The sequence below is a fragment of the Tachypleus tridentatus genome, chromosome 13, assembly GCF_004210375.1.
Source record: "Tachypleus tridentatus isolate NWPU-2018 chromosome 13, ASM421037v1, whole genome shotgun sequence".
In the NCBI taxonomy this organism is placed as follows: domain Eukaryota; kingdom Metazoa; phylum Arthropoda; class Merostomata; order Xiphosura; family Limulidae; genus Tachypleus; species Tachypleus tridentatus.
In genome coordinates, this window is record NC_134837.1 from 46,356,712 (window position 1) to 46,384,602 (window position 27,891).

The 27,891-nt window shown below is 34.8% G+C and overlaps 1 protein-coding gene across 1 annotated transcript in view; it reads right to left on the reverse strand.

Moving 5' to 3' along the window:
• Positions 1-971: 971 nt before the first annotated feature.
• LOC143237616 (putative maltase-glucoamylase 2) overlaps positions 972-27,891 on the reverse strand; it is a 51,951-nt gene continuing 25,031 nt past the window's right edge. The window contains exons 15-24 of the mRNA XM_076477065.1: positions 19,080-19,114; positions 17,847-17,963; positions 13,982-14,130; positions 11,271-11,355; positions 10,849-10,905; positions 8,676-8,797; positions 7,479-7,564; positions 4,199-4,239; positions 1,563-1,709; positions 972-1,166 (exon numbers count right to left, since the gene is read on the reverse strand). Coding sequence (XP_076333180.1) covers positions 1,077-1,166; positions 1,563-1,709; positions 4,199-4,239; positions 7,479-7,564; positions 8,676-8,797; positions 10,849-10,905; positions 11,271-11,355; positions 13,982-14,130; positions 17,847-17,963; positions 19,080-19,114 — 929 coding nt within the window. The 3' untranslated portion in view covers positions 972-1,076. The remainder of the gene's footprint in view (positions 1,167-1,562; positions 1,710-4,198; positions 4,240-7,478; positions 7,565-8,675; positions 8,798-10,848; positions 10,906-11,270; positions 11,356-13,981; positions 14,131-17,846; positions 17,964-19,079; positions 19,115-27,891) is intronic.

The window sequence follows — 27,891 nt, forward strand, 5'->3', positions numbered from 1 at the left end:
GTGAGATCAATTCCATTATTCGTTGATAAAAGATTAGCTCAAGAATTGGTGGTGATGACTAGTTGCCTTCTCCCTAGTCTTACACTGTTAAATTAAGGAAAGCTAGCCCAGATAGCCCTCGTGACTGAAAGGGCGAGCATGTTTGGTGTGATGGGAATTTGAACTTGCGATTCTCAAATTACGAGTCCAACGCCATAATTAGCTGGTCATGCCGGACCATGTGTGTTAGAAGGCGTGTAGTATAGAACATATAACTGGATGACTTTCTAATACCTTAATTAGTAATTAAAATGTTTTAGTTCTGAAGGATGAGACCCTGGTGTAGCTTTGCGCTAAATTCAAAAACAACAATTTAACACGTACATGGCTTAGCGTCACTCCTTAAGGCCTATTATTACGCTAAAATTATAGTGGACAACAGTAGAGGTAGCCCATTGTGAAGCCTTAAACTTAACAACAAAGTAACAGACAAACGTCAGTAAACGCTGCATATCACATTGGCCACACATGTGCACTGAACCATAATAAAATAATACAGTGGTTTTGAAATATTAAAGAAAATTGTTGAAAAAGTCTGAGGTAACACGAGAATAATCATTGTAAGTGATTATTCAAGTGAGGTCAAAAACAAAAACTCAACAGTCGGCGAAGGAGAACTTGTTTAGTGTTGGATAGGTGTAAAGTGTAACAAACGCATAATACAAGAAACAAAAATGTATTAAACCTTTTCCTCTAGAATTATGACAAAATGACCATAATAATTTAACTTTATATTTGTTCCATGATATTTGAATTTACTGTCTGTAGATCTTTTATGACAATCTGCTTACTGATTCAGTTATGATGGGGAAAAAGTATTCCAAAGCTGGTTTGTTTTCTCTAAATAGTTTGATAATGAGAACAGAAAATGTTAACGCTAAAACCCTGATTCTTAAATAAAACAGACAATCGCATAAATTTAATACTTCAGCTTTGCTTAAACCTGGTTTTATTTTCATAGATTTTGGAACTACAATCAATCTGAATGCTTTCTATGTACTAAATTTATGATGGATTAATAATAATAATTATGCGAGCTATTCACATATGCCATTGTTATTCCACTGAATTTTCTGCTGTTTTGTGAAATCCAGACTACTGAGATCGGGAAGGGTAATAGTCAGGATCTGTAAAATAATGAGGAAAAATTGTGTTAATACAAGCTAACAACTAGTGAACAGAAATATTTACTAAAGAAATGAAGTAACAAGGATTAACTATAAGCTACTGAAGACGTATAACAAAAAATATCTGCTGAGGACCTCTGTTATTGAAACGCTATTGAGGACTTGCAGTAGTAGATATTAGCTAGTTAAGACGTACTGTTACTCAACCATTGGCTTGTTAGAATAATATAGAAATATATATCGCATTTTGACTTATAAAAAGGCTTACCAATAACGTTTTCATCTTGCAGTTTGAAAATGTTATATATATTACAAACAAAACTTTCTGTTTAGCGTATATTTTTATGCCGATTTGTAACATTCGTTTACTACGAATACTGGTAAAAACAATATTACCTTTGTTTGCTCGTCAAAGATTGGTGTTGCTTCTAGATCTCCAATTTTCGCAAAATTTGCTGGACCTGCTCCGTGGACAACAATGTCCCGTAAAACAGGAATGGCTACTTTTGATGTGCTTTGGAAGATTTCAATGTTCAGCTCGCACTGTAATAATAATTATATTTTCTGAGAAAAATGTTGTTTTGTAGTTTAACAAATGGTCATTTGTTCCGTGTTATAAAGTATGTAAAGACATATTCTTAATTCTATGTTTTGTGTGTCATATCGAGTTGCACAAATGCCAAAGAAAGTCCTATTCTGTCAGAAATGATTAACAAAGATGAGTTAAATAAAAAATAAGCAAGCATATTCACACATTCATAACAAATAATTAATAATATATATCGTTAATTATAAAAACGTTTCGTCAACATGTACATCAATGTGTATGTATTTAATATTTGTAAGAGTCAGCCAAGAATTATGTAAAGATATATATATATATATTAATAAATACATCCAGTGATGTTAAAATATCATACACAGTTCACCAAACGAAGTGTAAGGATTTTGTATAGTTTGATTTTCCAAAGTATTAATGAAAAATATTGTCTGTTTCATTTCGAATGAAGATAAGGATTCGAATTTTATTGACGAGTAGGTTGACAATCGAACAATGTTTTCTTATTGCTGAGCTTTGTTTCAAAAATGAATGCTCCATCATTGCTGCTGAAAGAGCACACTGTCGAGAACTTGGTGTTAATATTGCTTCTTCTAAACATGCCATCAACGGGTATTTTTGGTTTCAACAAGATGGAACCACCTAACAAATTGTACACGCAACAATGCCAGTGTTGCGAGAACTGTTCCTAGCAGGGTCGTTTCTCGTAACGGAGACGTAAACTGGCCTCCACGATCTTCTGATTTGTAACCAACAGATAATAGAGAGTGTCATCCTTGGAGTACTTCAATCATGGTGGACATCTACCGGACATTGTCTTACATACTTAATTAATGGTTACAACAAATATTATTGAGCTGCAGTTTATAAGTTGTTGACAATTTTATTATATTCGGAAAGCAATCCCATGCCAAAATGTTTCAATGCTACTAAAATTCAAAGTACAGGAATATCGAGGTTAAAGAGCAAAAAGATCTAGAGGTTATCAACCGGATTAATAGGTTTGAAACTAATTAACACCACACACCAACAATTTTTTTTTTGCTTCTATTGCCATTTTAGAACATTTATACGTGATTTTTATGAAACTAATTTAGTAAGTATTTTATTTCATAAACATGTGAACTTATCAGTGTTAAAAATTATTGATTAAAAATGTCTTCCCTATAGCACTTATCAACAAAAGAATTTTTGAATATATATCAACAAGGTTCAAAACCTTAGTATACCTGATCTCAACGTTTCTAAATGTCCTGTCACCCTAGTGTTACCTTTCACCGATTTCCACGGTATTAAACTTAAAAGTAAAATAAAAAAATATCTATAATCAACTTATCTCAAAGTCAGCCTAACAAACAAATGGATACCCAATGTGTATTTATTTAAAGACAAAATTTCTGGTAAAAAACAAACAATTGTGTCCTTGCTGTAGGCAAGTCTATATTGGGTCAACAACTCGATCTTTAGCTACCAGAATAAAGGAGCATGCACATAACAGTCCCTTCAATAACTCTGGAATTTACAACCATCTGAGCAAAGGCTGTGGTGAAAAAAGATTGAAGTAGCAGAAACTCGTTAAAAAGCATGGTTATAACATATATAGTTACTTATTCATTATATGCAACTTCAACGAAATGCATTTCTTTCAGTTGTGTGGGTGTTCTTGAGAGGTGATCTCTAGAATTAGTGGATTTACTGAACTTGTGTGAAAAAGCAAAAAAATAAGCCTACGTAAATTTTAGGTGCATGTATAACGTAATGCCATAGAAGTGTATTCTGAGATGTCTGATAAAAATCTGTGCGCATTGGAGTGTGACGCTAAAAGTAGATTACATTAAAAATAACTTTCATTTGTATTCTATGACCCATTGCAATAAAATAACTTTTCTGTGTATTTTTTAGCTACGTTCAAGATAGCTCCATGCAGTAACTTTTACTGCGGCACTGAAGGGAAGCTACAGCCGCCAAAATTTGTTTTAACCACCCCAACTAGGAAGTTCAAACGCTATAGTGATTATATATTTCTGTAGGTGTGCTCTAAAGAAAAATAGAAAGAATGGACAATTGGAATATTGGTTCCAAGAAGTTACAGCCATAATTTCATAAAAATCCATACTTGTTCGTTTAAATTCTAATTTTGTATCATAGAGTCCTTGTAAATAGTATGTTATAAATAAGTTTCTACAGCATTGCTAATACTTTCTATTTTTTATTGATTGTATATACCATGAAATCATCCTTTACCATTTCGTTTAAGAAAAATTCTATGTGCAGATATATTACATAATCCTCGACTTCCTGCAATCTAAATAGAATTTGGATATTTTCAGATTTAAAGATTACAATAAATGTCTGTCTAAACACTGGATCATTAAGAGTTAAAAAAGTATAACTGATGTTACACTTTCCAATGTCTTATGCGCCCATAAGACAATCCGAAGTTTTTAGTTAACAATAAATTGATATTACTTACATTTATAAGATTATATTGAAAATGATGCCCGTCTCTGACGTCTGAAAAGGAAGTATTCACACGGGATAAACAACAATACAACATGATATGATAACTGATCTTGTATCAAAACAAAACAGTTTGCAAAGATATATATATACATTAACTAGAAAATCGCTAATGATTAGATTAAGGTACTACATCAGACGTAAGCAAAATATTAAGAGTGTGATGTGATATGTCATGAATTCGAAACTATTAAATTGTAGTGTCTTCGTCTGTCATATATTGAAAAGAGCAAATTTTAGCACCACCTATATGACCTCGCAGCTTGCTGTTAAGAACGAAGCGACATCATTGTAAAATTAGTTTGGGTTTCCATTTAGGCAAAAGCTTAAACAGCAGAGAGAGTTTGATTTGTTTAGAATTTCGATCAAAGCTACACGAAGGCTAACTGCGCTAGCCGTCCCATATTTAGCAGTGTAAGATTAGAGAGAAGGTAGCTAGTCATCACCACCTACCGCCAACTCTTGGCCTACTGTTTTATCAACGAATAGTGGGATTGACCGTATCATTATAACACCCACATGGTTGAGAGGGAGAGCATGTTTGGTGCAACGGGGATTCTAACCCGCGACCCTAAGATTACGAGTTGAGTGCCTTAATCACCTAGCGATGACAGGTTCAACAGAGAAGGAATTAACATGATAAGACAGTATAGGGGGTCGACTTAATCTGTAAGACAATTTCTGTATTAAGTCTACCAACTTGATATGTATATATAGTGCTAGCACTTACAGATAAATGAAGTACACAGTTAAGGACATTTTGAAATGTTCTTGCCTCGTACAATGTACAGAATTCACCGATACTGTAAGAAAATTCAGCTGTAATATTTTAATGTACAATAATGTCTTTTTTGACAAGGTTTTGGTACGTACTTTAACATTTCCCAATGTTTATGATCATGATACATGAATATTTCTCTTCCGATATATAAAAGTAAAGTGAAAAGTACATATTATAAGAGAAGCAAACAATTTACTGATTTTTGTTACTTCAATAAAAAAATGAGTATTTATTAAACTACATTAGCTAACACTTTGGAGAGGTTACAAGTTTTCGAGCAAGTCTGAAGGATGTTATAATTGTGGATCAAGTAGGGCTCAGTAACTAGCATGTCAATTCTGTGAGTTCAACTGTTCCTGGTTCCCATATCTTTGCCTCAAAAATTGTTTGCTTGTATATTCTTTTCATCATATTTTAGCCGGTTACTGTTTACATTTTATGTATGATAATAAACTGGACTGTTAATCTCCAATATGTTTGATATTTCTTGTTTTAATTTTTATATTTTGTTCTTAATTGTGTTCTTCTATTTAATAAGGTTTTCATTTTTCTCCAAATGTGTTATACATTGAATAAAGTGCTATAAGTAAGTGTCCGAATAACATCATCACTTTGGAAGACTATTTCAGTTAGTTTTCTTAGTTAATAGGTAATAAAAGTAGTTTTTATATTTCTAATGTATGAATCATAGTTAAATAGAACAGCACTAAACATACACTACTGGCCAAATTCTTAAGGCCAATGAACATAAAGAAAAAATATGCATTTTGCGTTGTTAGACTCAACCACTTATTTGAGTAGAGCTTCGAAAGATGAAAATAACAAAAGGAAAATAAAATAAAAATTTATATGCAAAAACGGCTCGTTTGGGCTGAGAAAACCAAACGAGCCGTTTTTGCATATAAATTTCTCAACAAGTGGGTTTCTCGTCATCACTGATTAAAATAAAAATTTTTAACATTTAATAGGGAAAATGTGAACACTATGAAATTAGGCTAAATACTAGCTGGTCAAAAGTTTAAGACCATACTAGTCCTAAACAGGGTAGGAAATGCTCTCAGTAGTGAGTTGCTCATTGGAATAACTTCAAACATTCGCTTATGGTCGATATAAGCGTTTGCAGAAGGCTGGCTGGAATGTTATTCCAAGTGGTGAAGAAGGCTTCATGAAGATCATGCACTGTTTGGAATTGACGTCCATTTCTATAGACTTCTCTTGCCATCCACCCCCAAACATTTTTAATGGGGCTCAGTTCGGGCGAACACGCTGGATGGTTCAAAAGAATCACGTTATTCGCCATGAAAAAGTCCTTTATCCTGCGGGCATTGTGGATTGCAACGTTGTTTTGCTGAAATATCCAGTCATTTTTACACAAGTGAGGGCCTTCAGTCAATAAGGATGCTCTCTCCAACATGCCATTGTAGTCAGTTGCTTTTTGACGCCCTTGTTTAACCTGAAGCTCCATTGTTCCATGGAAGGAGAAAGCACTCCAGATCATGATGGAACCTCCTCGACTGTGTCGTGTAGAAAATGTCTCCGGTGGGACATCCTTATCGTGCCAATAACGTTGAAAGCCATCTGGACCATCCAGGTTAAATTGTTTCTCATCAGAGAAGAAAATCTTCTTCCACTTTTCTACATCCCATGTTTGGTGCTTCTTAGCAAAGTTTAACCGAGCTGTTTCATGGTATGGAAGGAGGCGTGGCCTTTGAAGACGTTTACGGTTTTTAAAGCCTTTCTCTCGTAGATGCCGTCTTATTATTCATGAGCTGAATTTTGCGTCCGCAAGGGCATTAATTTGGTTCGATGATCGGCTAGTGTCTTGCCGGACAACCCGTCGAATCCTCCTACTCAACGCCGGCGAAATTTTCTTGTGTCGACCGTCAGGGTCTTTTAAGAAATTTGCAGCAGCAATTTTACTACGCCCAATCTCACCAGCGATGGCACGTTGAGAGAGACCTTGATTTTGCAGCTCGACAATTCTACCACATTCAAACTCTGTCAACATTTTAGCCTTTGCCACGTTTTTACCCGATGTGACACAGGAGATGTCAGTGGGAGATGTTAACAACGCTAAAGCTTGAACACAAATGACTAAATTTTACTACGTGTTTACCGATTAACACTTCGTTTCAGTATGGTCTTAAACTTTTAACCAACTAGTATTTAGGCTTATTTCATAGTGTTCACATTTTCCCTGTTAAATGCTAAAAGGTTTTTTATTTTTATTTTCCGTTTTTCCATTTTCATCTTTCGAAGTTCTACTCAAATAAGTGGTTGCGTTTAACAGTGCAAAATACATATTTTTCTTTATGTTCATTGGCCTTAAGATTTTGGCCAGCAGTCTTTATTTGCTCTAAATATTATATACCTATGAATGATGATAATTGGAGTTATATAATTTACAGAAGTATATTTAGATACATAAGAGATGAATACAAGATTTTTTTACCAACGCTGACTCCATCGTCCCAGAACAGGTTTCCAACTGCTCGCCCTTCCTTAAGGTAAATGAGGAGAGACATTTGGTTCTTGCGACTGAAACATAGTTCGAAATAAGATAAAAGTTGAATCATTAACAAACTGGTATCGAAAGAAAAATAATTCAAAATAAAACCTGAATCAAAAATAAGACACGGTTTCATACGATATAACAACTAAATTTAACTTTTTCTTGTAAAAAAAAGGGGCAAATTTACGGATTTAGAAATCTAGAATTTAGAATTCGATTCCCGGGTACACACAACAGATGGCTCAAAGTGGCTTTGCTCTAAAACAAAAGAGACCTGACTATCATAAAACATTGTCTCATTAATTTCTTAGCATATAGTATTCTTGTATATATTGTGCACTAACAAGCACTCGACTCGTAATCCGAGGGTATCGGGTTCGAATATTCGTCACACCAAACATGCTCGCCCTTTCAACTGTGGGGGCGTTATAATGTACGGTCAATCCCACTATTCGTTGATAAAAAGTAGCCCAAGAGTTGGCGGTGAGTGGTGGTGACTAGCTGCCTTCCCTTTTGTGTTACACTGCTAATAGATAGCCTTCGTGTAGCTTTGCGTGAAATTCAAATACAAACAAACAGCCATATCTTTAAAATACAATCCAGTCTCCCAGGTATTATAAAATAACTATTATTGCTATTATACGCTGTACGCTATCGACTTGTATATTGTATATAAAAATAAATAAAACCTATATAACTTCTTATGATATTTCGGAAATGAAACAAATAAACTTCAGAAGATCATCAGAGACATTAATATTTGTTTTTGTTTAATTTCGCGCCAAGTTACATGAGGACTACTTGCGTTAGCCGTCTTAATTTAGCACTGTAATACCAGATGGAAGGCAGCTATTCATCACAGCCAACATTTTGACTACTTTTTAACCGACGAGTAGTGAGATTGATTGTAACATTATAACGCTCCCACGGCTGAAAGAGCGAGGTTTTGTGTGACAGGAATTCGAACTTACGACCCCTAGATTACGAGCAGAGCGCCCCAACCACAGGGCCTTTAAATTGGCCTTTTGAAGACTGTTTAACTTTTCCGTAAGTGATATTGCGATATCCACTAATAAGTTTTAAATTTCAAAATAATGATCTTTAATTTTTCTTTTACTTTACAAAATGAAATCTTACCTCTCGACAGTGTTGAGGCCTGGATCTTGAACAGGTAGAATGAAACCACCTCTAACGTGTATTGGAGGGTCATCTAGATCCGTTATTTGGATTTTCTTGCCGACTTCGGTTTCTCTTTGCCCCTACATATCATACGAATTAATAAGCACAGACACACTTACTTATGTATATGCACATACATTTCTATATAAGTATATATAGTTCTAAATAATATACAATAGATACGCCGAGTGCAATTACGAACGCTTGACTTTGTGCTTGCAATGTGAGCATCCAGACACCACGATTGGCAATTTATCGCCCACAAATTTTACAATATATACTAATCCTTGCACTAGCGACATAAATTAATGAATTAATGTGCGTCTACGGAGCTGTGGAACGTACTATTTTTTGTTGTGAATACATCTTTATTTCTTGAAAACATGCCGCATCAGAGATAATTGGATAAAAATATCGATTAACAATAATAATAAAAACCTCTTCCGCCTCTTCATCTGGTTAATCTCGTTCTTAGAGTGAAACCTACATAGCACAACAAATGCCACTCGGTGTCATCTGTTGCTTTGAGTTCATTTTCTTTCTTTTTTTTTGCCATTGTGAAAACTGAAGCACTTTTTAGATCTGAAGTCATCCACTTAATATGTTAATATAGAAATATCTCAGTCTTTATATTCTTTCCCTCCAAATGTTTTGTTGAATAAAAATGATTTTTTAAATAATTGTACTGAGTTTTTGCAGCACAAAATATACGTAAAATCCATCAAAAATGCTTAAGAAAATAAAACAAAATTTTGCTTTAGTTCAAAAATTAGGCCATACTCATAAAAAAGAGAGAATTACGAACATTGCATAATTTTGTTTGGCTTCTGTGAACCTAAATTTACATTAATTTGGTTCTTACTTTACCTTAGAACCATCAATAAATTATACTGAATAAAATATGGTATGGTGAATTACTAGTTTAGGTTTGTTTGTTTTTGTTTTTTTGAATTTCGCACAAAGCTACTCGAGGGTAATCTGTGCTAGCTGTCCCTAATTTAGCAGTGTAAGACTAGAGAGAAGGCAGCTAGTCATCACCACCCACCGCCAACTCTTGGGCTACTCTTTTACCAACGAATAGTGGGATTGACCGTCACATTATAACGCCCCCACGGCTGAAAGGGCGAGCATGTTTGGCGCGACCGGGATGCGAACCTGCGACCCTCAGATTACGAGTCGCACGCCTTAACACGCTTTATTAGTTAAGATAAATGTTAATTCAGTTTTACAGGACATGAATAAAATAATGCAAGTGGATAACAGCAAGTTGTTTTATTTTACTGTGCTTGTGGATTATCACCTGCTGTTTGAGTTAAAGGGTAACTTTGGCTTTTTTTACGTTCAAGAATTTTTGGATGGATATGTGTAAACATATTAGACAAGAGATATAGTCAGATATCAGTGTAAGCGTGTTCGTGAAGTATATATGCAAAAACGGCTCGTTTGGGTTGAGAAAATATTTTACGTATAAGAGCGAACAACGTTTCGGCCTTTTCGGGCATCGTCAGGTTCACAAAGAAAGAGAGAGGTAACTGACCGGAAGCTGACCACATGTTTGGAAGGGGTTGTGTAACTGAGTGTCGGAATGTAGAGGGCGGTGTTAGATGATGTCATGAGACATAGAATAAGAAGGATGTACACACTTCATTCTTTTGGCATTGTAATCAAGTTGAAGGTTCAGATGAATATTAAAACAGCAAGGCGTATTTTTTAATTGAATTATGTCTTTGAAAATAGCATAGAAATGTCACAGCGACCCTCCTCCTAAGATATGTTTATTAATCATTCTAATTCTGTTGCATTTCTTGCAAATTGTTATAAATATTTACCTTATATGCGCACTGATAACTATGGTGGACACATTGAATGTCTGTAATGTAAAATTGACTTCACAAGCATGCAAATAAAACTCAATTATGAAACCAGGTTTGAATGTATTATATGTAATTTCGTTTTTCTTTTTTATCAGTAGATTTGCTAGGGAACACAAACAAATAAGAATTCTACAATGTCGAGAAACAGAGAGCAAAATACTATGTCATTTAAGCACAAATTAAATATGAAAGAAACAATTTGTAGTAGTTTCTATGGTTTCATCCTGTGGTTGATATCGTGCTACAAAAATACTCACTGTTTTGTAATTGTACCACACGTCATTTGGTAGATAGGCTTTAACTACGGTTTGACCCTAAACAAGTAAGAAGAATGAATGATGCAACTTATTCAATGAATACATTATAAGATACTTCATTATATTTTTCACATTCATGTTTAGTTAAGATTATTCTTCATTCATTAGGAAACCAAGTAAGTATGTTGAATCTTCAAAGTTTAAAATGACATTTTTTCAATGTCCATATTTCAACAATTTTTATTAATTTTTGTACAAGTATGTAACTTATAAGAACTGTTAAGTTTTACTAGTTGATATCATAGTTGATTTTCTTAAGTCTTTGTTTTGGAAGTCAGTTATAGTGTTAATTAAGAAGTTTGACAAATTAATTCTTATATATTGCATCGTTATAAATTAGACGTCTGGGACTAGGATCTGACCTCTTCAAGGACAGGTGATATGAGTACAGCAGGACCCCAAAGGAACTGTCGATCAATTCCAAAGGTATTTTTATCAGTGGGAAATCTGAAAACACACAAAATTTGTTTGGTGAGACACGTGAATACTTACAATATAAGTTACTTAAAAATAAGGTTAATTCCAAACCAGGATTAATATCTTATAATTGACCAAATTATTTGAAACATTTCAATTTTATGAGACTCTATACTCGTTTCTGACATAACTTATATAGTTTTATTTTTAAGAAATCTATTCTATAGAACAGTATCTTAATACTTCTAATGAAATGTACTAAGAATTGTTTTAACTGTTTTTTTTAGGTGTCGACATGTACATGGCAAGTTAGTAAAGAAGGGTTAAACACATGAATTAGCATAAAACGTCGACTTTACAGGAAACGAACTGTAAATTTAATTTTTACTTCAAGAGATGAAGGACAAAGTTACAAAACATCTCAAGAAGAAACAGTGTAACTGATAACATTTTGAGAAATCATCCACCTTGAAATCTAAACATCAAATGTTAGAATATTTGAACTTTTGAAGCGTCAGGTGTGATGCTGAGTATCGCTTTTAAAATGTTTCAATAATCTAATGCTCGAAATTTAGGTCTGACGGAGGACGGTTTCTCAAAATGTTACCTGTTAAACTGTTTCTTTTTGTGTACATTGTGTAACTTTGTCTTTTATCGTTTGTAATCACGTTTGTCGCTATCCCGAATTATTTATTTATTTTAGTGTTTTTTTAATGGTTAAAGTATTCCAACGATTAGATTTAATACTGTTACTTCGCTGAGCGTTTTTTAAGGTATTTAATATTCCGTGAATATAAAATTGTTGCACTTAAATCCTATTATTAATTTTATCAAGTAAAGTGCTTTAATATGTATGTACGTATAAATTAATCTTTGCACTTGCGTCTTGTGTAAAACATAGTTTAGAGTAGCGAGTATGATTTTTCAAATACTCACAAATAAACAGGTAAACCTAACAATCAAGCGTATGTAGTTGCTTGTGTATGTAGCTATCAAAATCAGAAGTTTAAACGAAAGAGCTTTATATAAAATAAAAATTCTAAATCAAGGTAAGCCATACTGAATTACTCATGTGAAACATCAAGTATTGTGGAAATTGCAACACCAATAATTTAATCAGTGAATACCCGTAAGAGTTTAAAAAGCATTATTACTTTAAGTTTATTATTAGTCTGTACAATCTATACAATTTACTGGGCCCGGCATGGCCAATTGGTTACGGCGCTCGACTCCCAATCTGAGGGTCGCGGTTTCGAATCTCTGTCACACCAAATATGCTCGCTATTTCAGCGATGGGGGCGTTATAATGTTACGCTCAATTACATTATTCGTCGGCAAAAGAGTAGCCCAAGTGTTGTCAGTAGATGGTAATGATTAGATGCCTTACAATGTTAAATTAGAGATGGCTAGCTCTTGTGTAGTTTTGCGCGAAATTCAAAACAAAACAAACAAACCAAACAATTTATCACACGCCTTTTCTTTTCTTTCCAGAAACACACGAATTTCAGTTTTACGCCATTTACTTTGTAGATGGAATAGATAAAATAAAATAAATATAAATCCTAAAGCACATCATATAAAAGTACAGTAATAACACCTAAATGTGCACAACTACTTGTAAATGACATGTGTTACGAGAGAGGAAGAAACAAGCAGTCCTGGAACACATCACGTAAAAGGAACAGTGATAAAATTAATATGTGCACATCTAACTCATAGTCGACCACACCAGAAAATAAATAAAGGAGGTATCTTGAGATACGTCACGTAAAATAATTGTGATAAAACCAAGATTTGAAATCTACCTATTTTTCTTTCTTGTTTAAATAAAAACATCGCTCTTACCAGGAACTAAGAAACGAGGTATTTCGAACACTTCACGCGAAAATACGCAGACAATTTCTTAACTGTTTTTAATTCAGTCTGTTTAGTCGCTGCGAAAGGTTTTTCCAAATAAAATTAAAATATATTATATTTCCGTATTTTTATTGTTCTGAAATCAGTTTATCTTGAATAAGAATTTTTAAGCGTTTTTTCATTTCAGTGGTTTTTGTTTTACTTTCTTGGATTTAAAAAAGTCCCTCTTTGATGTAGTTTTATCTCTTAGTGCAATATTAAGTTTAGTACATATACATTTTGTCCATCATTTAATCCGCTTGTATCCCCTCCAGTGGCACAGTGCATGTCTGCGGATTCACACCGCTAGAAACTGGGTTTCAATACCCGTGGTGGACAGAGCACAGATAGCCCTTTGTATAGCTTTGTGCTTAATTCCGAATAAACAACGACCCGGTATAGCCAGGTGGTTAAGAGACTTGATTCGTAATCCGAGAGTCGCGGAATCGACTACCCGTCACACTAAACATGCTCGTCTTTTGAGCCGTGGGGGCGTTATAATGTACGATCAATTCCACTATTCGTTGGTAAAAGAGTAGCCCAAGAGTTGGTGGTGGGTGGTGATGACTAGCTGCCTTCCCTCTAATCTTACACTGCTAAATTGGGGACTGCTGACGCAGATAGTCCTCGTGTAGCTTTGCGTGAAATTTAAAACAAACCAAATAAACAACTGTCCACTTGTAATTTGCTGTGAAATAAAACATGTACTTTACATTGAAACTTATACGTATTTTTTTTAGTAAAATATTATGTAACGTACTCGTGAAATACTGGCCTCACCACAGTGGATCCCACTAATGAATAAAAATAGAACAGAGTATAAAGGTATGGAAGAAGACGGTAACGTATTTCCAGTGCTCGCCGGGCAGGAATGACTACTTCATCTCCAAATGCACCAGGATCTTGTTCCTATGGGAAAACAGACATGGTTTGGTCATTAAAGGAAAACAAATACAACAACAATAAAACATTCTTGGTATGAATACAATCACTTTCCAACTTTGCCAATTCATCACAGGTGTGTCACCTGATAACTACGAATGTACATTAGTTACCGGGATTGTGAAAGATCTCCATCAATCAAAATTGGTTGAAAGGCTTTTTGTATTAAAATCGCACAAGAACATATAACGTTCAAAACACTTCTCACCAGCATAAACAGATGACATTCAAGTGTGAGATGTTTTCAATTTGCAATCATTCAAATGATATTGAGAAATGAAGGCTTAGTATTTGTGAAACATTAGTTAAGCATAATTTTAATACTTTCTCTTTATGGAAAATTTTAAACATATTATCACAAATAATTCATTTTGTGTAAAAACATCATTCTTAACAGGTTTTCTGAAATATAGGTTACTCATTATGTGGAACTTATACATCTATCACAAAAAACTTGTGATAATTCTAAAACAACAAAATAAAGAATTACTAATATAACAAGACAACCAATAAAGAAAAGTGTTAGAGAAACTGTTAGAGTTTTTCCAGAAAACTTTTGTATTATTTAACCACAGTAGATTTTAATACTGTGCGTTATTTGGGTAAGATCATATTTGTCAGAAATAAATGCCATTGACTAAAAAAGACAAGGATTCAGCTTATGTTTATCTTTTGTGAACCACTGGCTGTTCCAAATCGATGTATCAAAATTATTGATGATTGTTTCAGTGACTGTCGAAAAAAAAACCCAGCAGTTCTCGTACAAACTGGGACCTTTATCTTGGAAATGTAAAATATCTAACGGTTCAAAATGCTTAGCATGCTCTCTTTGCAGTTGTGAATGTTCTGGAATATCAAATTTTGCTCAGTTTGAGACGTTAGTAAATCATAAAGTATATTGGCAACATTAATAATACAACAAACGAATAGTGATAATGGAGAAGATCACGACAAAGAAAGTGAATGCATCTAAAAAAAGAACGCAAAAATGTATATGGCATCAGAGATAATGTCAAAATATACAGTTTTTTAATGTGAAAAATTACAAGCAGAAAACCACATGAAAGTGAATGAGTTAAATCTGTTGAGAAATCAATTCCAGTACTAAAGGAAACATGTTTTACTATCACATTCAATGATGCAGGCTGTTAATTACTTAATATGGAAACGGGTTCGATTCCCTAGGTGGACCTAGTAGATAGCCCGATGTGGCTTTGCTATAAGAAAACACACACGCTCACACAAACACACACACTATATGGAAAAAAAAATTATAACGATAGCAGAGAAACCAACAAAATTATATTCAGTAACATGTTAAAGAAAAATAAAATTAAAACTTCCACTGGATTTTATCCAGTGAAAGGTGTTATTAACTCTTTTGTATCCTTCACTACAAGTTTTCGTTGGTGTAAAATTGATATCAAAACCCAATAGACTACGTGATGTTTTAGTTTGATACAGTATATTGCAAACGTATTCCGAATGATTGTTTGTTTGTCTACGATAGCTGTCTCTCATTTAGCAGTGAAAGACTAGAGCTACTCTGTCACCAGCAGATTGATTACTACATTTAAACGCCCACACTGCTGAAAGGAGGAGAGCATGTTTGGTGGAACAGGGATAGCTTTGTCGCAGTGGTTTGGAGCTTCTTGGGCAATCAGAAAACTGAAAATTATGTGGAACTTGTTGACGCTCTGGTGAAGAACTACGGCAAAATGGGCTGCAGGATGTCCCTGAAAGTCCATATCCTTCACATTCATCTTGATAAATTCAAGGAAAACATGGAAGCATACTCAGAGGAGCAAGGCGAGCACTTTCACCAAGATATACTGGACTTTGAACGCCGCTATTAAGGGGCGTATAACGAAAACATTGTGAGAGACTATATTTGGGGGCTGATACGTGAAAGTGATTTACATTACGGCCGCAAATCTCGAAAACTACTCACTTCTAAACATTTTTGTTCATTTTTGTATAACTTAAGTATAAATACATGCAAATCTTGATTCAAATGTTGTTTTATTCAGAACTTATGTAAATGAAATTGTGTGAAAATTTTACCGTTTTCACATTGAAAATGGGTTAATTTCTAAATTTCATTATCCAGGACAGAAAAGCCATTTTCTGTACTTTTACAAGATAAGCAACTAAGAAATAACACATACTATGCAGAAACAAAATTCATGTTACATAGTGTTATTGCATTTTCATCTCGGATAGTTTTCGAAATTGCATTGAAAGATAGATTTTTGGTAATCCTACCTATAGTATAAAATTTAAAAGTTTAATTCATTGTGTTAATTTCCGATTGTTTGCAGATGGCTTCACGTTTATAACGCGAAAGCTCGGGATTTAATCCCCACTGCGAACGCAGCGAAAATACAGTGTTGTGTAACTTTGTGCTAAAAACGTTGAGTTAATAAGTCTTTACTATAGTTTGGAGTTAATAAGTAAAAGTTTAGTTCTCATTTTCTCTCTTATTTTACAGATATAGTTAGAACATTTTTTTTTTTTTCACAGATTAATACGTTGAACTTTTATCTACCCGATAATAACACAGTGGCATGTTTGCAGACTTACAACAATAGAAAGAAAGTTGCGATACCCGTAGTGGGCAGAGCACAGACAGCTGATTGTGTAGTTTTGTGCTTAAATACGGACAAAATTTTTCATCTTGAAAAATCAGCAATGAATGGGGATCATATAACCAATAAAGTACTTTGCATTTTTGTTTTAATCGGTTTACATCACAGTATATTGATTGATTTGAAACATATTGCGCTTAGTATTAGCGCAAACCTATAAAATCCATCTAATTTATTTCAAATGTCTTCCTGTGGGCGAACTGAAAGTTTATGTTATTACAACGATCAAATCCGGAGCTCGATACTCTACTATGAACATAGCTAAGATAAATCAAGTAAAGTTTGGTTTAAAAATACCATTATAGTTCTTGTACGCTAAGAGTATGTATGAATCATATATTTTATTCTAAAAAACTTTGGTAACTTGCCACTTTGAAACACTTTTTAAAATTATAAAATGTAATTGTTTTTCATATTTTAGACTCATCATTATGAAAAATAATGTTTGGTTAATTTTAAAGTGTTAAAACTGCGTTTTTTTTTCATAAAATTTCTTTTTGCATTAAAATCAATTAATAATTTGTTATATATATCAAAATTTAAATAAATTATTATGTGTTAAAATTATACAATTACTTTGAAACCAGTCATTAAATATAAAATTATTGTTTTATGCCCTTTTAACAATCATGTTCTTGTTCTGATTATAGTTTGATACAAAACATATTTTTCAATTGTTTCGGTTTATTGTAAAGCACGTTTTATTAGAGAATGACTAGGGGTAATAAAAGCAATGTCTTAAGTGTACTTCAGCATGTACATAAGATTGGAAATAGCAATAGAAGCTGTTGAATGTGATCCATCTGCTCATGTTAAATTGGGTCTTCTAATTAAATTATTTGGAATAAAGCCATATTTAAGAAAAGATAATACACCAAGCTATGTAATAACTTTATTGATTTTGTATTTGTAAATGCGAATAAATGCGGAAAATGCTGACAAAACAAGTCAACTTAACAATATCTTGCAAAATGTATTTATTGTTGTAACCCCTGAGCATTACAATAAATAAAAAGGTATTGTAACAAAACTTACTGGATTGTTTAATCCGTTGTGATTTCTAGCAAATGGATAGAATGCTCCCAGCTGATGCCATCGCTTACACATTTCTGGTGAGGGAACATCAAAGAATCCACAGATATCTGCTCCCACCTAACACAGAGTTAATCATTGTGACAATCAACAACTTGCTATGAAATATCATCTAGTGTATTGATTTATTTCTAAGAAAAAATATACGTATTTAAGTAAACACAGAGATTTGGAGGAAAAAAGAAGAATCATCATAATCCACGAATAGGTCCTTTTATGTAAGTTATATAAATATCATTACAAAAGGTTTAATAGTAAGAAATAATAGCAACAATTAAACACATTCAGGCTTGTTTTTGTCATATTATGATATTGACACAATAAAAGGCCTGGCATGGCCGAGCGCGATAAGGCATGCGCTCGGAATCTGAGGGTCCCGAGTTCGCATCCGAGTCGCGCTAAACATGCTCGTCCTCCCAGCCGTGGAGGTGTTATAATGTGACGGTCAATCCCACTTTTCGTTGGTAAAAGAGTAGCCCAAGAGTTGGCGGTGGGTGGTGATGACTAGCTGCCTTCCCTCTAGACTTACACTACTAAATTAGGGACGGCTAGCACAGATAGCCCTCGAGTAGCTTTGTGCGAATTTCAAAACAAACGAAACGAAATGACACAATAAAAAATAAGTTGCTGTTGTAAATTGCTGAAAACTTTTTGAGTCACCTGTCGTGAGAGTAAACAAAAAAGGAAAATACATTGTCAATATATTGAAATATAAGTCATGTGGTTAAAGACCTGTAAGTATGGTGACGGTGGCCATGGGTATCTTTAGCTATTTCGTGAACACTTTCTATCTTTCAATCTATATTTCACTGAGCTTTCGTCAAAAGAATTTTGAAAGACTAAACTTATTTCCCACGTTAACAAAATTATAGCTTATCTTTTTTTTACAATCAATGGTGTTAAAACACATAAAATGTTGAAGGTATGCGTGCTATGTTGGCAACTAGAAGAAAATACGGCAATAAATAAAGTGAACACTTACATTTGTATTATCAGTTAAAACAGTAATAGTTAAGTAACTAAAATCTCATTTAATTTCTTTTTAGTTTGAACATTTTTAACACGATAGCTTTTTGTTAGTTGACTGAAAAAAACAATCACTTTTGTTTAAGTTAGATTAGAATGTGTCATATTTAGTTTATAAAATATTAGAAATGGACAGTTTATAAAACTTACGTAAGGTATTCCAAACAGATTGAATTCCAGCATTCCTAACAAATATGGAAAGTGCAGTAAATAGTCGCACAATAAAATTATTCTTATGATAAAGTTAATTAAACAAAAATATAAATGAATAATTATAAGCGAAGCTTGTAGGACACCAACAACAACTAGAAAACCTTTATATCAAATTTTAATGCTTGATTGTATGTTAGAATTTCTCACTTAATTATAGTATTAGTGTCGGCCTATTCTTCACAGTACTACCTGGTAGCTGCAGTGGGCACAGCACAGATAGTCTATGACGTAGCTTTATGCTTGGCAACAAATAAATTTCTTACAATGACACTGCACGACAAAGATTTTGGTTCTTGAACAGTGTTGGGTGTTCCTTATAGATTTTTGGCTGCTGATCACGAAAATCACATCCAGATTTGACCATTAAGTACCGTTTCTTCGAAATCTTCAGTTTTGTCACGTTTTTTTTTAATATTTGTGTCCAAAAATTTTCGTTTCTGTAAGAGACCTATGAACAACGTTTCGTGCAGTCTGGGCATGTCCAGGCATGAAATCAGGCCAGGTTGGAAGCTGTTTTGTGAACGTATGCAGCCCTGGCATGCCTTGGCAGGCCGGAGTCAGCTTTACACTGTCTCAGCAGACTATAAAAGTGGCTTGCATACACAGATGCTGCTCATTAGATTAATATAGATCTTATAGTGTGTATGTATTGTTTCAAAATATAGCATTGCTTCAGTAGCACTGTAACAAGTAAGTTAGATGTTATAGACGTTTTACAAGACGATTGGTGTCGGTCAATATGTCTCATCAATGTCGTAACAGCCGCGATACATTCTGCTATATTTGTGGCGAGTATACGCTTATTCATCAGAGACGCTCAATGACTGCTCTTGTGAAGAAAGCATATCATCTGTACTTCGGCTGTAAAATTGGTGATCAAGACCAGGAATAGGCGCCTCACATTTGTTGTGCGACATGTGCTGTCTGTCTGAAAGCTTGGCTCAGAGGCACTCGAATGACAATGCAGTTTGCTGTCCCGATGATATGGCGAGAACAGAAAGACCATGTGAAGGACTGTTACTTCTGTATGACTAATGTATCTGGTTTCTCTGCCAAAAACAAGAAGTCAGTTGAATACCCTAATCTGCCTTCAGCAATGAGACCCGTGCCACATGACGACAGTCTTCCAATTCCGAAATCACCAGAGGAATGGACCTTAGACGAACCAGATGAAGAAACTGCAATGCAAGAAGCTGGCAGTGACATTGATCCGGATTTTGAATCGTGCTCCTCAGGCGATCCACATCTCATAACACAATCAGAATTAAACAATTTGGTCAGAAATTTGGATACGTCAAAAGCAAAAGCCGAATTGCTAGGTTCGAGACTGCAGGAATGTTGTTTGCTGTCACCAGGTACGAAAATTTCTTTTTTTCGAAGCCGCCAAGATGATATAACCAAATCCTTTGCACAAGTTAACAGTCTCTGTTTCTGTGTTGACATCAAAGGTTTGTTCTCTGCTTTGGGTTGTGACCATGACCCGCAAGAGTCGTGTTTCTTTATTGATTCATCAATGTTAAGCCTCAAAGTACTATTGTTTCATCTGTGAATGGGACAGTCGTGCCAAAGAGTCACATTATTCTAGACAGAGCTGGCCACTCCGTAAAAAGTTAGTTCCAGGACAGGAAAATGTGGCGCATGAACCGCTTGTCGACCCGGCAAAGATTTTTTTGCCTTCTCTTTGCATAAAATTGGGACTTATGAAGAATTATATGAAAGCAATGAACAAAGAATAACTGAGGCCAAGATCAAAAAGGGTATTTTTGTTGGCCCTCAGATCAGACATGTTATGAGTGACAAGCGGTTCGAAGATCTGTTAGTTGGGCCGGAAAAGATTGCCTGGAAAGCCTTCAAAGACGTTGTTGACAATTTTCTCAGCAATTACAGAGCCCCACATTACATTCAGCTGGTAGACAAACTTCTCAAACCATACAAAACAATGAAGTGCAACATGTCACTGAAGATTCATTTCCTCCACTCACACTTAGAATTCTTTCCCGCAAATCTCCGTGCTTTCAGTGACAAACACGGTGAAAGTTTTCACCAGGATATTGCTACAATGGAAAAACGATCTCAAGGCAACTGGAATCCATCAATGCTTGCTGACTACTGTTGGTCACTGCAACGTGATGCACCGGACATTGAATACAAACGAAAATCAGGAGCAAAACACTTTTATTTATGATGAACTTAATAGCGTATTAGAAACATAAACGCAATTAAATACGTTATTGCCGGTAAACAGTTAACTGTCTATTTCTCAGAGTTCCTACGTGATGAAGCAAAATCAAACCTATATTTGTGCATACCCACCAGGTACCCGTCACAATCACCAAAAACTTTTCAGGAAGCAAAACTTTTAAAAAAACTGTTATGCAGTGTAATTCTTTTGAAAGTTATCTTGAATACAATGTTTCATACGCAATCAAAGCTGGCTGAAAATAGTTTTTAAACTGATTATTTAAATTTTTATTTAAGTGGTACGATTTTAGTTAGTCTTATGTACTACATGTTATTTATTTTAGCTAAAAGTTAAATAATAGGCTATCTAGGCACTGTTTATCTTGGGAATCGAGCCCAAAATTATATTCTTTTAAATAAAGAATCTACAACTGAACCACTAGAAGACATTAATAAAATAAACACCCAAATGTATATGTCTACATTCTTTGTGGGTTTGTGTTTTTCTTATAGCAAAGCCACATTAAGCTATTTGCTCAGTCTAGTGAGAGGAATCGAACCTCTAATTTTAGTGTTGTAAATCCGTAGACATTCTGCTGTACTACCGGGGGGAATCGTGGGCTTATAAAAAAAATCAACTGTTTTATCAAATAGATTTTCGAATATTTCAGTACTAATGAACCACTTGCTCTCTGTCTGCTGTGCAGATAAAACCTGAAATTATAGTGTTATAACCGATCAACTTTATCTTTCAACTAGCTATGATATATAATGCCTCTCAGTGGCACAGCGTATATGAAGACTCACGCCGATAGAAATTGGGTTTCGATACCCGTGGTGGGCAGAGCATAGATAGCTCATTGTGTAGCTCTGTTAATTCTAAACAACCAACCAACCAATAACATATAATGATTTATCATAAATGACTAGAAGTTCAGTGTGAGTGGAAATAAACAACCAATTATTTTCATGCCAGGTATTACCTTTTGTTCAACAATCATAGGCATAAATATTATGTTAAAATTGAAAGTGCTCATTTATATTAATAGAAGAGTAATGTGTGTATGCAAGTGAGAAACTTTTAATGCTTTATTGAATTAAGAAAAACGTAAAAACGTAGGAGTAGGAAGGTTTGGACGATGTTACGATATGTCAAGGAGTTGGGATAGGAAGTAATATATACATTACAAAGGGAAAGCTAGTTGAGGAATGGATTTGTCATTCCTCAGAACTCCAGCTCCAACAGCAGTTTGTCCGTTAAATCTTTCTTTCGGATTGTTTTCCTTTATTTATAAACACCTTTTTAATATTTGCCCCAAATACCCAGGTTTGTGAAACATTGCTAAATCTGATGTTTGTTAGTAGATAAGTCGATGGATTTTCTCCTTATTTGATCACAGTATTTGGCTCAAAGTGTCTTTTGTACTAGAGGTGTTTGGTGAGTATCTCGTGCTGTGAAATAGGTTTAGCTACCCAAGGTTAAAGTGGGTATCTAATACAGTAAAATAGGTTTCACTAAATTAGGTTTAACTTCGCAGTCACAGAAGCACCACTCGACTATTTGATTCGTACAGAACTCTACTACTTACAGTTATGACAGAAAGTGTTCGTACCCCCTGTATCGTGAGTAGTTTTTTTCCTCATAACTTAAAGAGTATCGCGATTAGGATAATGAAATTTTAGTATATTATAAATATTATACTATCACACATCTACATAAATGTTTATGTAAACTGAACAAAAAATAAACTGTTTATAAACAAATAACCAAACATAGAAAGGGCAGAAAGTGTTCGTGCGTCTACTTTAATGGTCAGTTGTGTAGCCTTTCAGGTGAATTACTTGCCGCAATCTCTCCTCATAGCCCTCCATGATCGTTTGACAGTACTCGACTGGTATTTTCTTCTATTCTTCTTTACAGAAGGCCTCCAACTCTTGCAAGTTTTTCGGATGACGCTGATGAACCCTGGTCTTCAACTCATGCCAAACGTTTTCAGTTGGGTTGAGATCGGGTGACTGTGATGGCCACTCCAGAACGCTTATATGGTTCCTCTGCAACAAGGATTGCACATATTTCTATGTGTGCTTAGGGTCATTGTCGTGCTGGAAGATCCAACGACGCCCAAGCCGCAAGTTCCGAGCATCAGTTTTAATAAAAGTACCTAATATATCAACGTACTCTCCTTTTTCATGATTTTGTTGACGCGGTGAAGGCTGCCTACATCAGAAGAGCTGAAGGAACCCCATAGCATGATCAAGCCACCTCTGTGTTTAACTGTAGGGACGGTGTTCTTTGAAAGATTTCATTCCCCCCTTCTTACGGAAAATATAGCGAACATTATTGTGGCCGTAAAGCTCGATTTTAGTCTCGTCTGACCAAACAATACTCTTCCAATAGGTAAAGGGTTTATCTACATGCTTTCTTGCATACCTCAATCGTGCTTCTAAATGAACAGGCTTTAAATGTGGTGTTCTACGAGGTCGGCATGCTTTGAACCCAGAAGAGCATAACATGTTCGTAACTGTAGAGGTGCTTACTTCAACCCAGCTTCCCTTACCAGTTCCTGTATGTCATTACGTGTTAAACGAGGGTTCTTACTAACTTCTCTGAGAACCTTCCTCTTGGTTCTCTCTGGAATTTTGGTGGGGCGTCCGGAATGAGGGAGGTTTGCAGTTGATCCTGTAAGATTAAACTTGGCAATTATGCTTTGAACAGTAGATTTCGGCACATTAAGTTGTGTAGCAATATCGGAAAGAGACACACGAGACCTGTATTTTACAATAATTCGGTGTTTTAAATCATTGGACAGTTGTTTCCTGTTCGCCATGATGACCAAGCAGATAATGACGGAGACGGCGCTATATTATAGGAAGTAAATGTTTTGGTGGCTAAATTCCAAGTCTAGTTCTCGAATGGTATAATGTAATTTATTCGCCAAACTAAACAAATGTTTTACGGGAATATTAGTTTTTTCACACGTTCTGAACTGTATGAACACTTTCTGTTCCTCCTATTTTTGGTTATTTGTTTATAAACAGTGTATTTGTCGTTCAAGTTACATAACAATCTCTGTAGATGTGTGTTAGTATAATATTTATAATATACCCCACTTTTATTGTCCTAATTGTGATATATTTTAAGTTATGAGGAAAAAACTTCTCACGACGCATAGGTACGAACACTTTCTGTCGTAAATGTAACTAACTTCGTATATTAGTAGTCCAGGCAAGCCCATTTATTTATTTTAGCTACTTTAAATACACGGCCCGGCATGGCAGGCGGTTAATGCATTCGACTCGTAATCTGAGGGGCGCGGGTTCGAATCACTGTCATACCAAACATGCTCGTCCTTACAACAGTGTAGACGTTATAGTGTGACGGTCAATCACGATATTCGTTGTTAAAAGAGTAGCCCAAGAGTTGGTGGTGGATGTTGATGACTAGCTGCCTTCCCTCTAGTCTTACACTGCTATCTTAGGGATGGCTAGCGCAGATAGACCATGTGCAGCTTTGCGCGAAATTTAAAAACAAACAAACTTCAAATACACAGCACTGCCTTCACATTTTTAACTCTTGTGCATTCAAATACAAAATACTACAACCAAATATAAAAATGTTTCGTACTCAATACGCATGTTTCTCCACTGGTTATAGAGGAAAGTGACATAGAAAGTTTAAAACACAGGCTGAAATATAATACTACAATGTAAAAAAAAACAAACTTATGTCAGATTTCTTTTTATAATTCAAATCTATTTGTTTATAGTTAAACGGAACACTACACAAGTATATCGAATTCCGGTTTTTGCCATTGTAAGTACAAAGACTTGCCAGTGTGCCAATGGAGGTAGGAGAGGGCATAAGAATGTGTGATAAAGAGTGAGACCACACTGGGCTCTCTGCTTGTCATCCGCGGGGAATCGAACTCGGATTTTAGAGTCATAAGATTATAAACCTACTGCTGTTTCAATGAAGGACATAATTGAACTGAAAACTGGCAATGTAAGTTGATAATTTTATAAAAATACACCAGTCAGTATATGTAAATGTCATTACGCATTCATATAATTAAATAAGCTGTAAGGCTTCTATTATCTTTGTTAAAAAATTGTATTCAGTTTGCGTGTTAAATACGTGAAATATATCACGTACTTGTTTTATTACTGTTATGTCAAAAAATAAACAAACAACTATGATGCTTTTACGTATCTATACAAGCCTACAAGGGCTGCCTGTTTTAGCCGTCTCATATAATATTAAATTGATAGGCTAAAGGAAAGCCAACAACACCCGTAACTAACTCTTAAGCTATTTATTCTAAAGGAAAATTGTGACTTAACCATCATTCTTATAATGCATTCACAACCTCAAAGCTCAGAGCGCGATGTTGGATTTCATGAGATGAAACGTTATGTATTATCCAGTGACAGATAATATCTAATATTGAATAAAGCTTTTACTATAAAGCAATAAAGTTTTCAGTAATTTACCCCAAACAGCAGTTTTTAACTCGCTTTAAGCAGCTATGAACGTTGTTAGGGATTTCCTTTCAGTAATGAATTATTTATAAATATTAATGGAATTAACTGTAATTTGGGTGAGTTCATAAGACTAATTAGAAAATAGGTGGTGCAGTTCAATGGGGTTAAGCCAGATTGTAATCTGTGTAACAAATGGCGAGGAAATGTCCTAAATTAATACATTAAATCCAATCATGCAAGTCTATGACAAGCTTTTATATATGGGGTTTTAAAAAGAATAGACAAAGTTATTTTTGTCAGCATGAAGTTAGGCACTTGAGCTCCACAGTAGGAAGACTGCTGAATATGAAGACATCACACACACACACCCTTAGAGCATAAATGAATGGAGTTAATGGCTTACACCCCTTACGGAAAAACGTGCAACGTAAACTAAAGTTACATACGAAGGAAGCATCAATAATTAAATATAAAAAAAGAGAGTAGATATATCAGAAAATAAGAAAGCTGCGAATTTTCTTTACTACTGAACTGGGAACAAAAACAGATAAAAAGAATGGACAAAAATATAGATATTCGAATGCCTTTACATCTGGTAAGTCAGCAATAAGCATAATATAAAATAGACATTCCTAATTAAAAGTCCCCCAGTGGCTCAGCGGTATGTCTGGGGACTTACAACGCTGAAAACCGGCTTTCGATACCCTTGGTGGACAGAGCACAGATAGCCCATTGTATAGCTTTGTGTTTAATTCAAAACAACAACTTAATTAAAATTTGTTTCAAATATCGATGCAAAGTAATTAATATTCCAAAATGTTTCCTGATTCTCTCTCTTTTTCTATTTAAATATATTTTAGATTTTTAGCGTCCTTAACATTGTCTTATAAGCCTCAATACTGAAAGCTAGAATTTTTCTTTTCTTGAAAACATTGTTTTGGAGTCTTAAGAGAAAAGCTATGTAATAAGCTTATCTGTAATTTTTCTACTTCAGAGAACCAAACCATGAATTTTAGCATTAAAAGTCACTAAGCCTACCGCAGATCTACAAGGAGAAGTGAAAATGATAGAAAACGATATTGTTTGTTGTTGTTTTGAATAAAGCACGAAGCAACACAAAGGGCTATCTGTGCTCTGCCCATCACGGGTATCGAAACCCGGTTTTCAGCATTGTAAGTCCGCAGACATACCGCTGAGGCACTGGGGGCACTAGAAAACGAATGTTCTACTTGAGTTACGTTTCAGGGGTAATTTTATTATATATATATTTGAATATATATTGTGATACGATTTTTGCTTCTTTTCGGGTAGAATTCTTTGGCTTTGATTGGTCACTAACTACAAAAGCAGATGTTTTAACCATCCATCTTATGCTGAAAATAGTGCGATTATCACAATTAAACTGATAACATAACTTACTTTCGGAACGTGAACTTGTAGTCGCGAATCTCAGCATCTACACTTTTTGGCTGTGGGTGAATTGTAAGGATGTCAGCTGTGTTCAACTACTCGATTAGAACACCCCAAGAGTTGCCACTAGATATTGTTTAGTTGCTGTTTACTCTCTAGTTTGTATGTTTAAAACGCCCGGCATGGCCAGGTGGTTAAGGCACTTGACTCGTAAAGTGAGGGTCACGGGTTCGAATCCTCGTTACACCAAACATGGTTGCCCTTTCAGTCGTGAGGGCGTTTTAATGTAACAGTCAATTCCTCTATTCGTTGGTAAAAGAGTAGTCCAAGAGTTGACGATGGGTGGTTATGACGAGCTACCTTCCCTCTAGTCTTACCTGTAAAATTAGGGATGGCTAGCGCAGATAGCCCTCGAAGATGCTTTGTACGAAACTTAAAACAAACTGTTTAAAACTGGCAGCAACGGGTAGAGATAGTTCTTGTGTAGCTTTGTGCGAATATCCGCAAAAACAAAAGTAAAAACAAAATTACCTCTGCAAGTTCTAAAAATTTGGCAACTTGTGTTAGAAGTAAATGCGATGACTCAACTATGATGTATTTATATATAAAGCAAAAAAAAAATCTCTGTATATTATAACCAGGAAAAGATAAATGTAATAATGCAACCGAAAGTTTT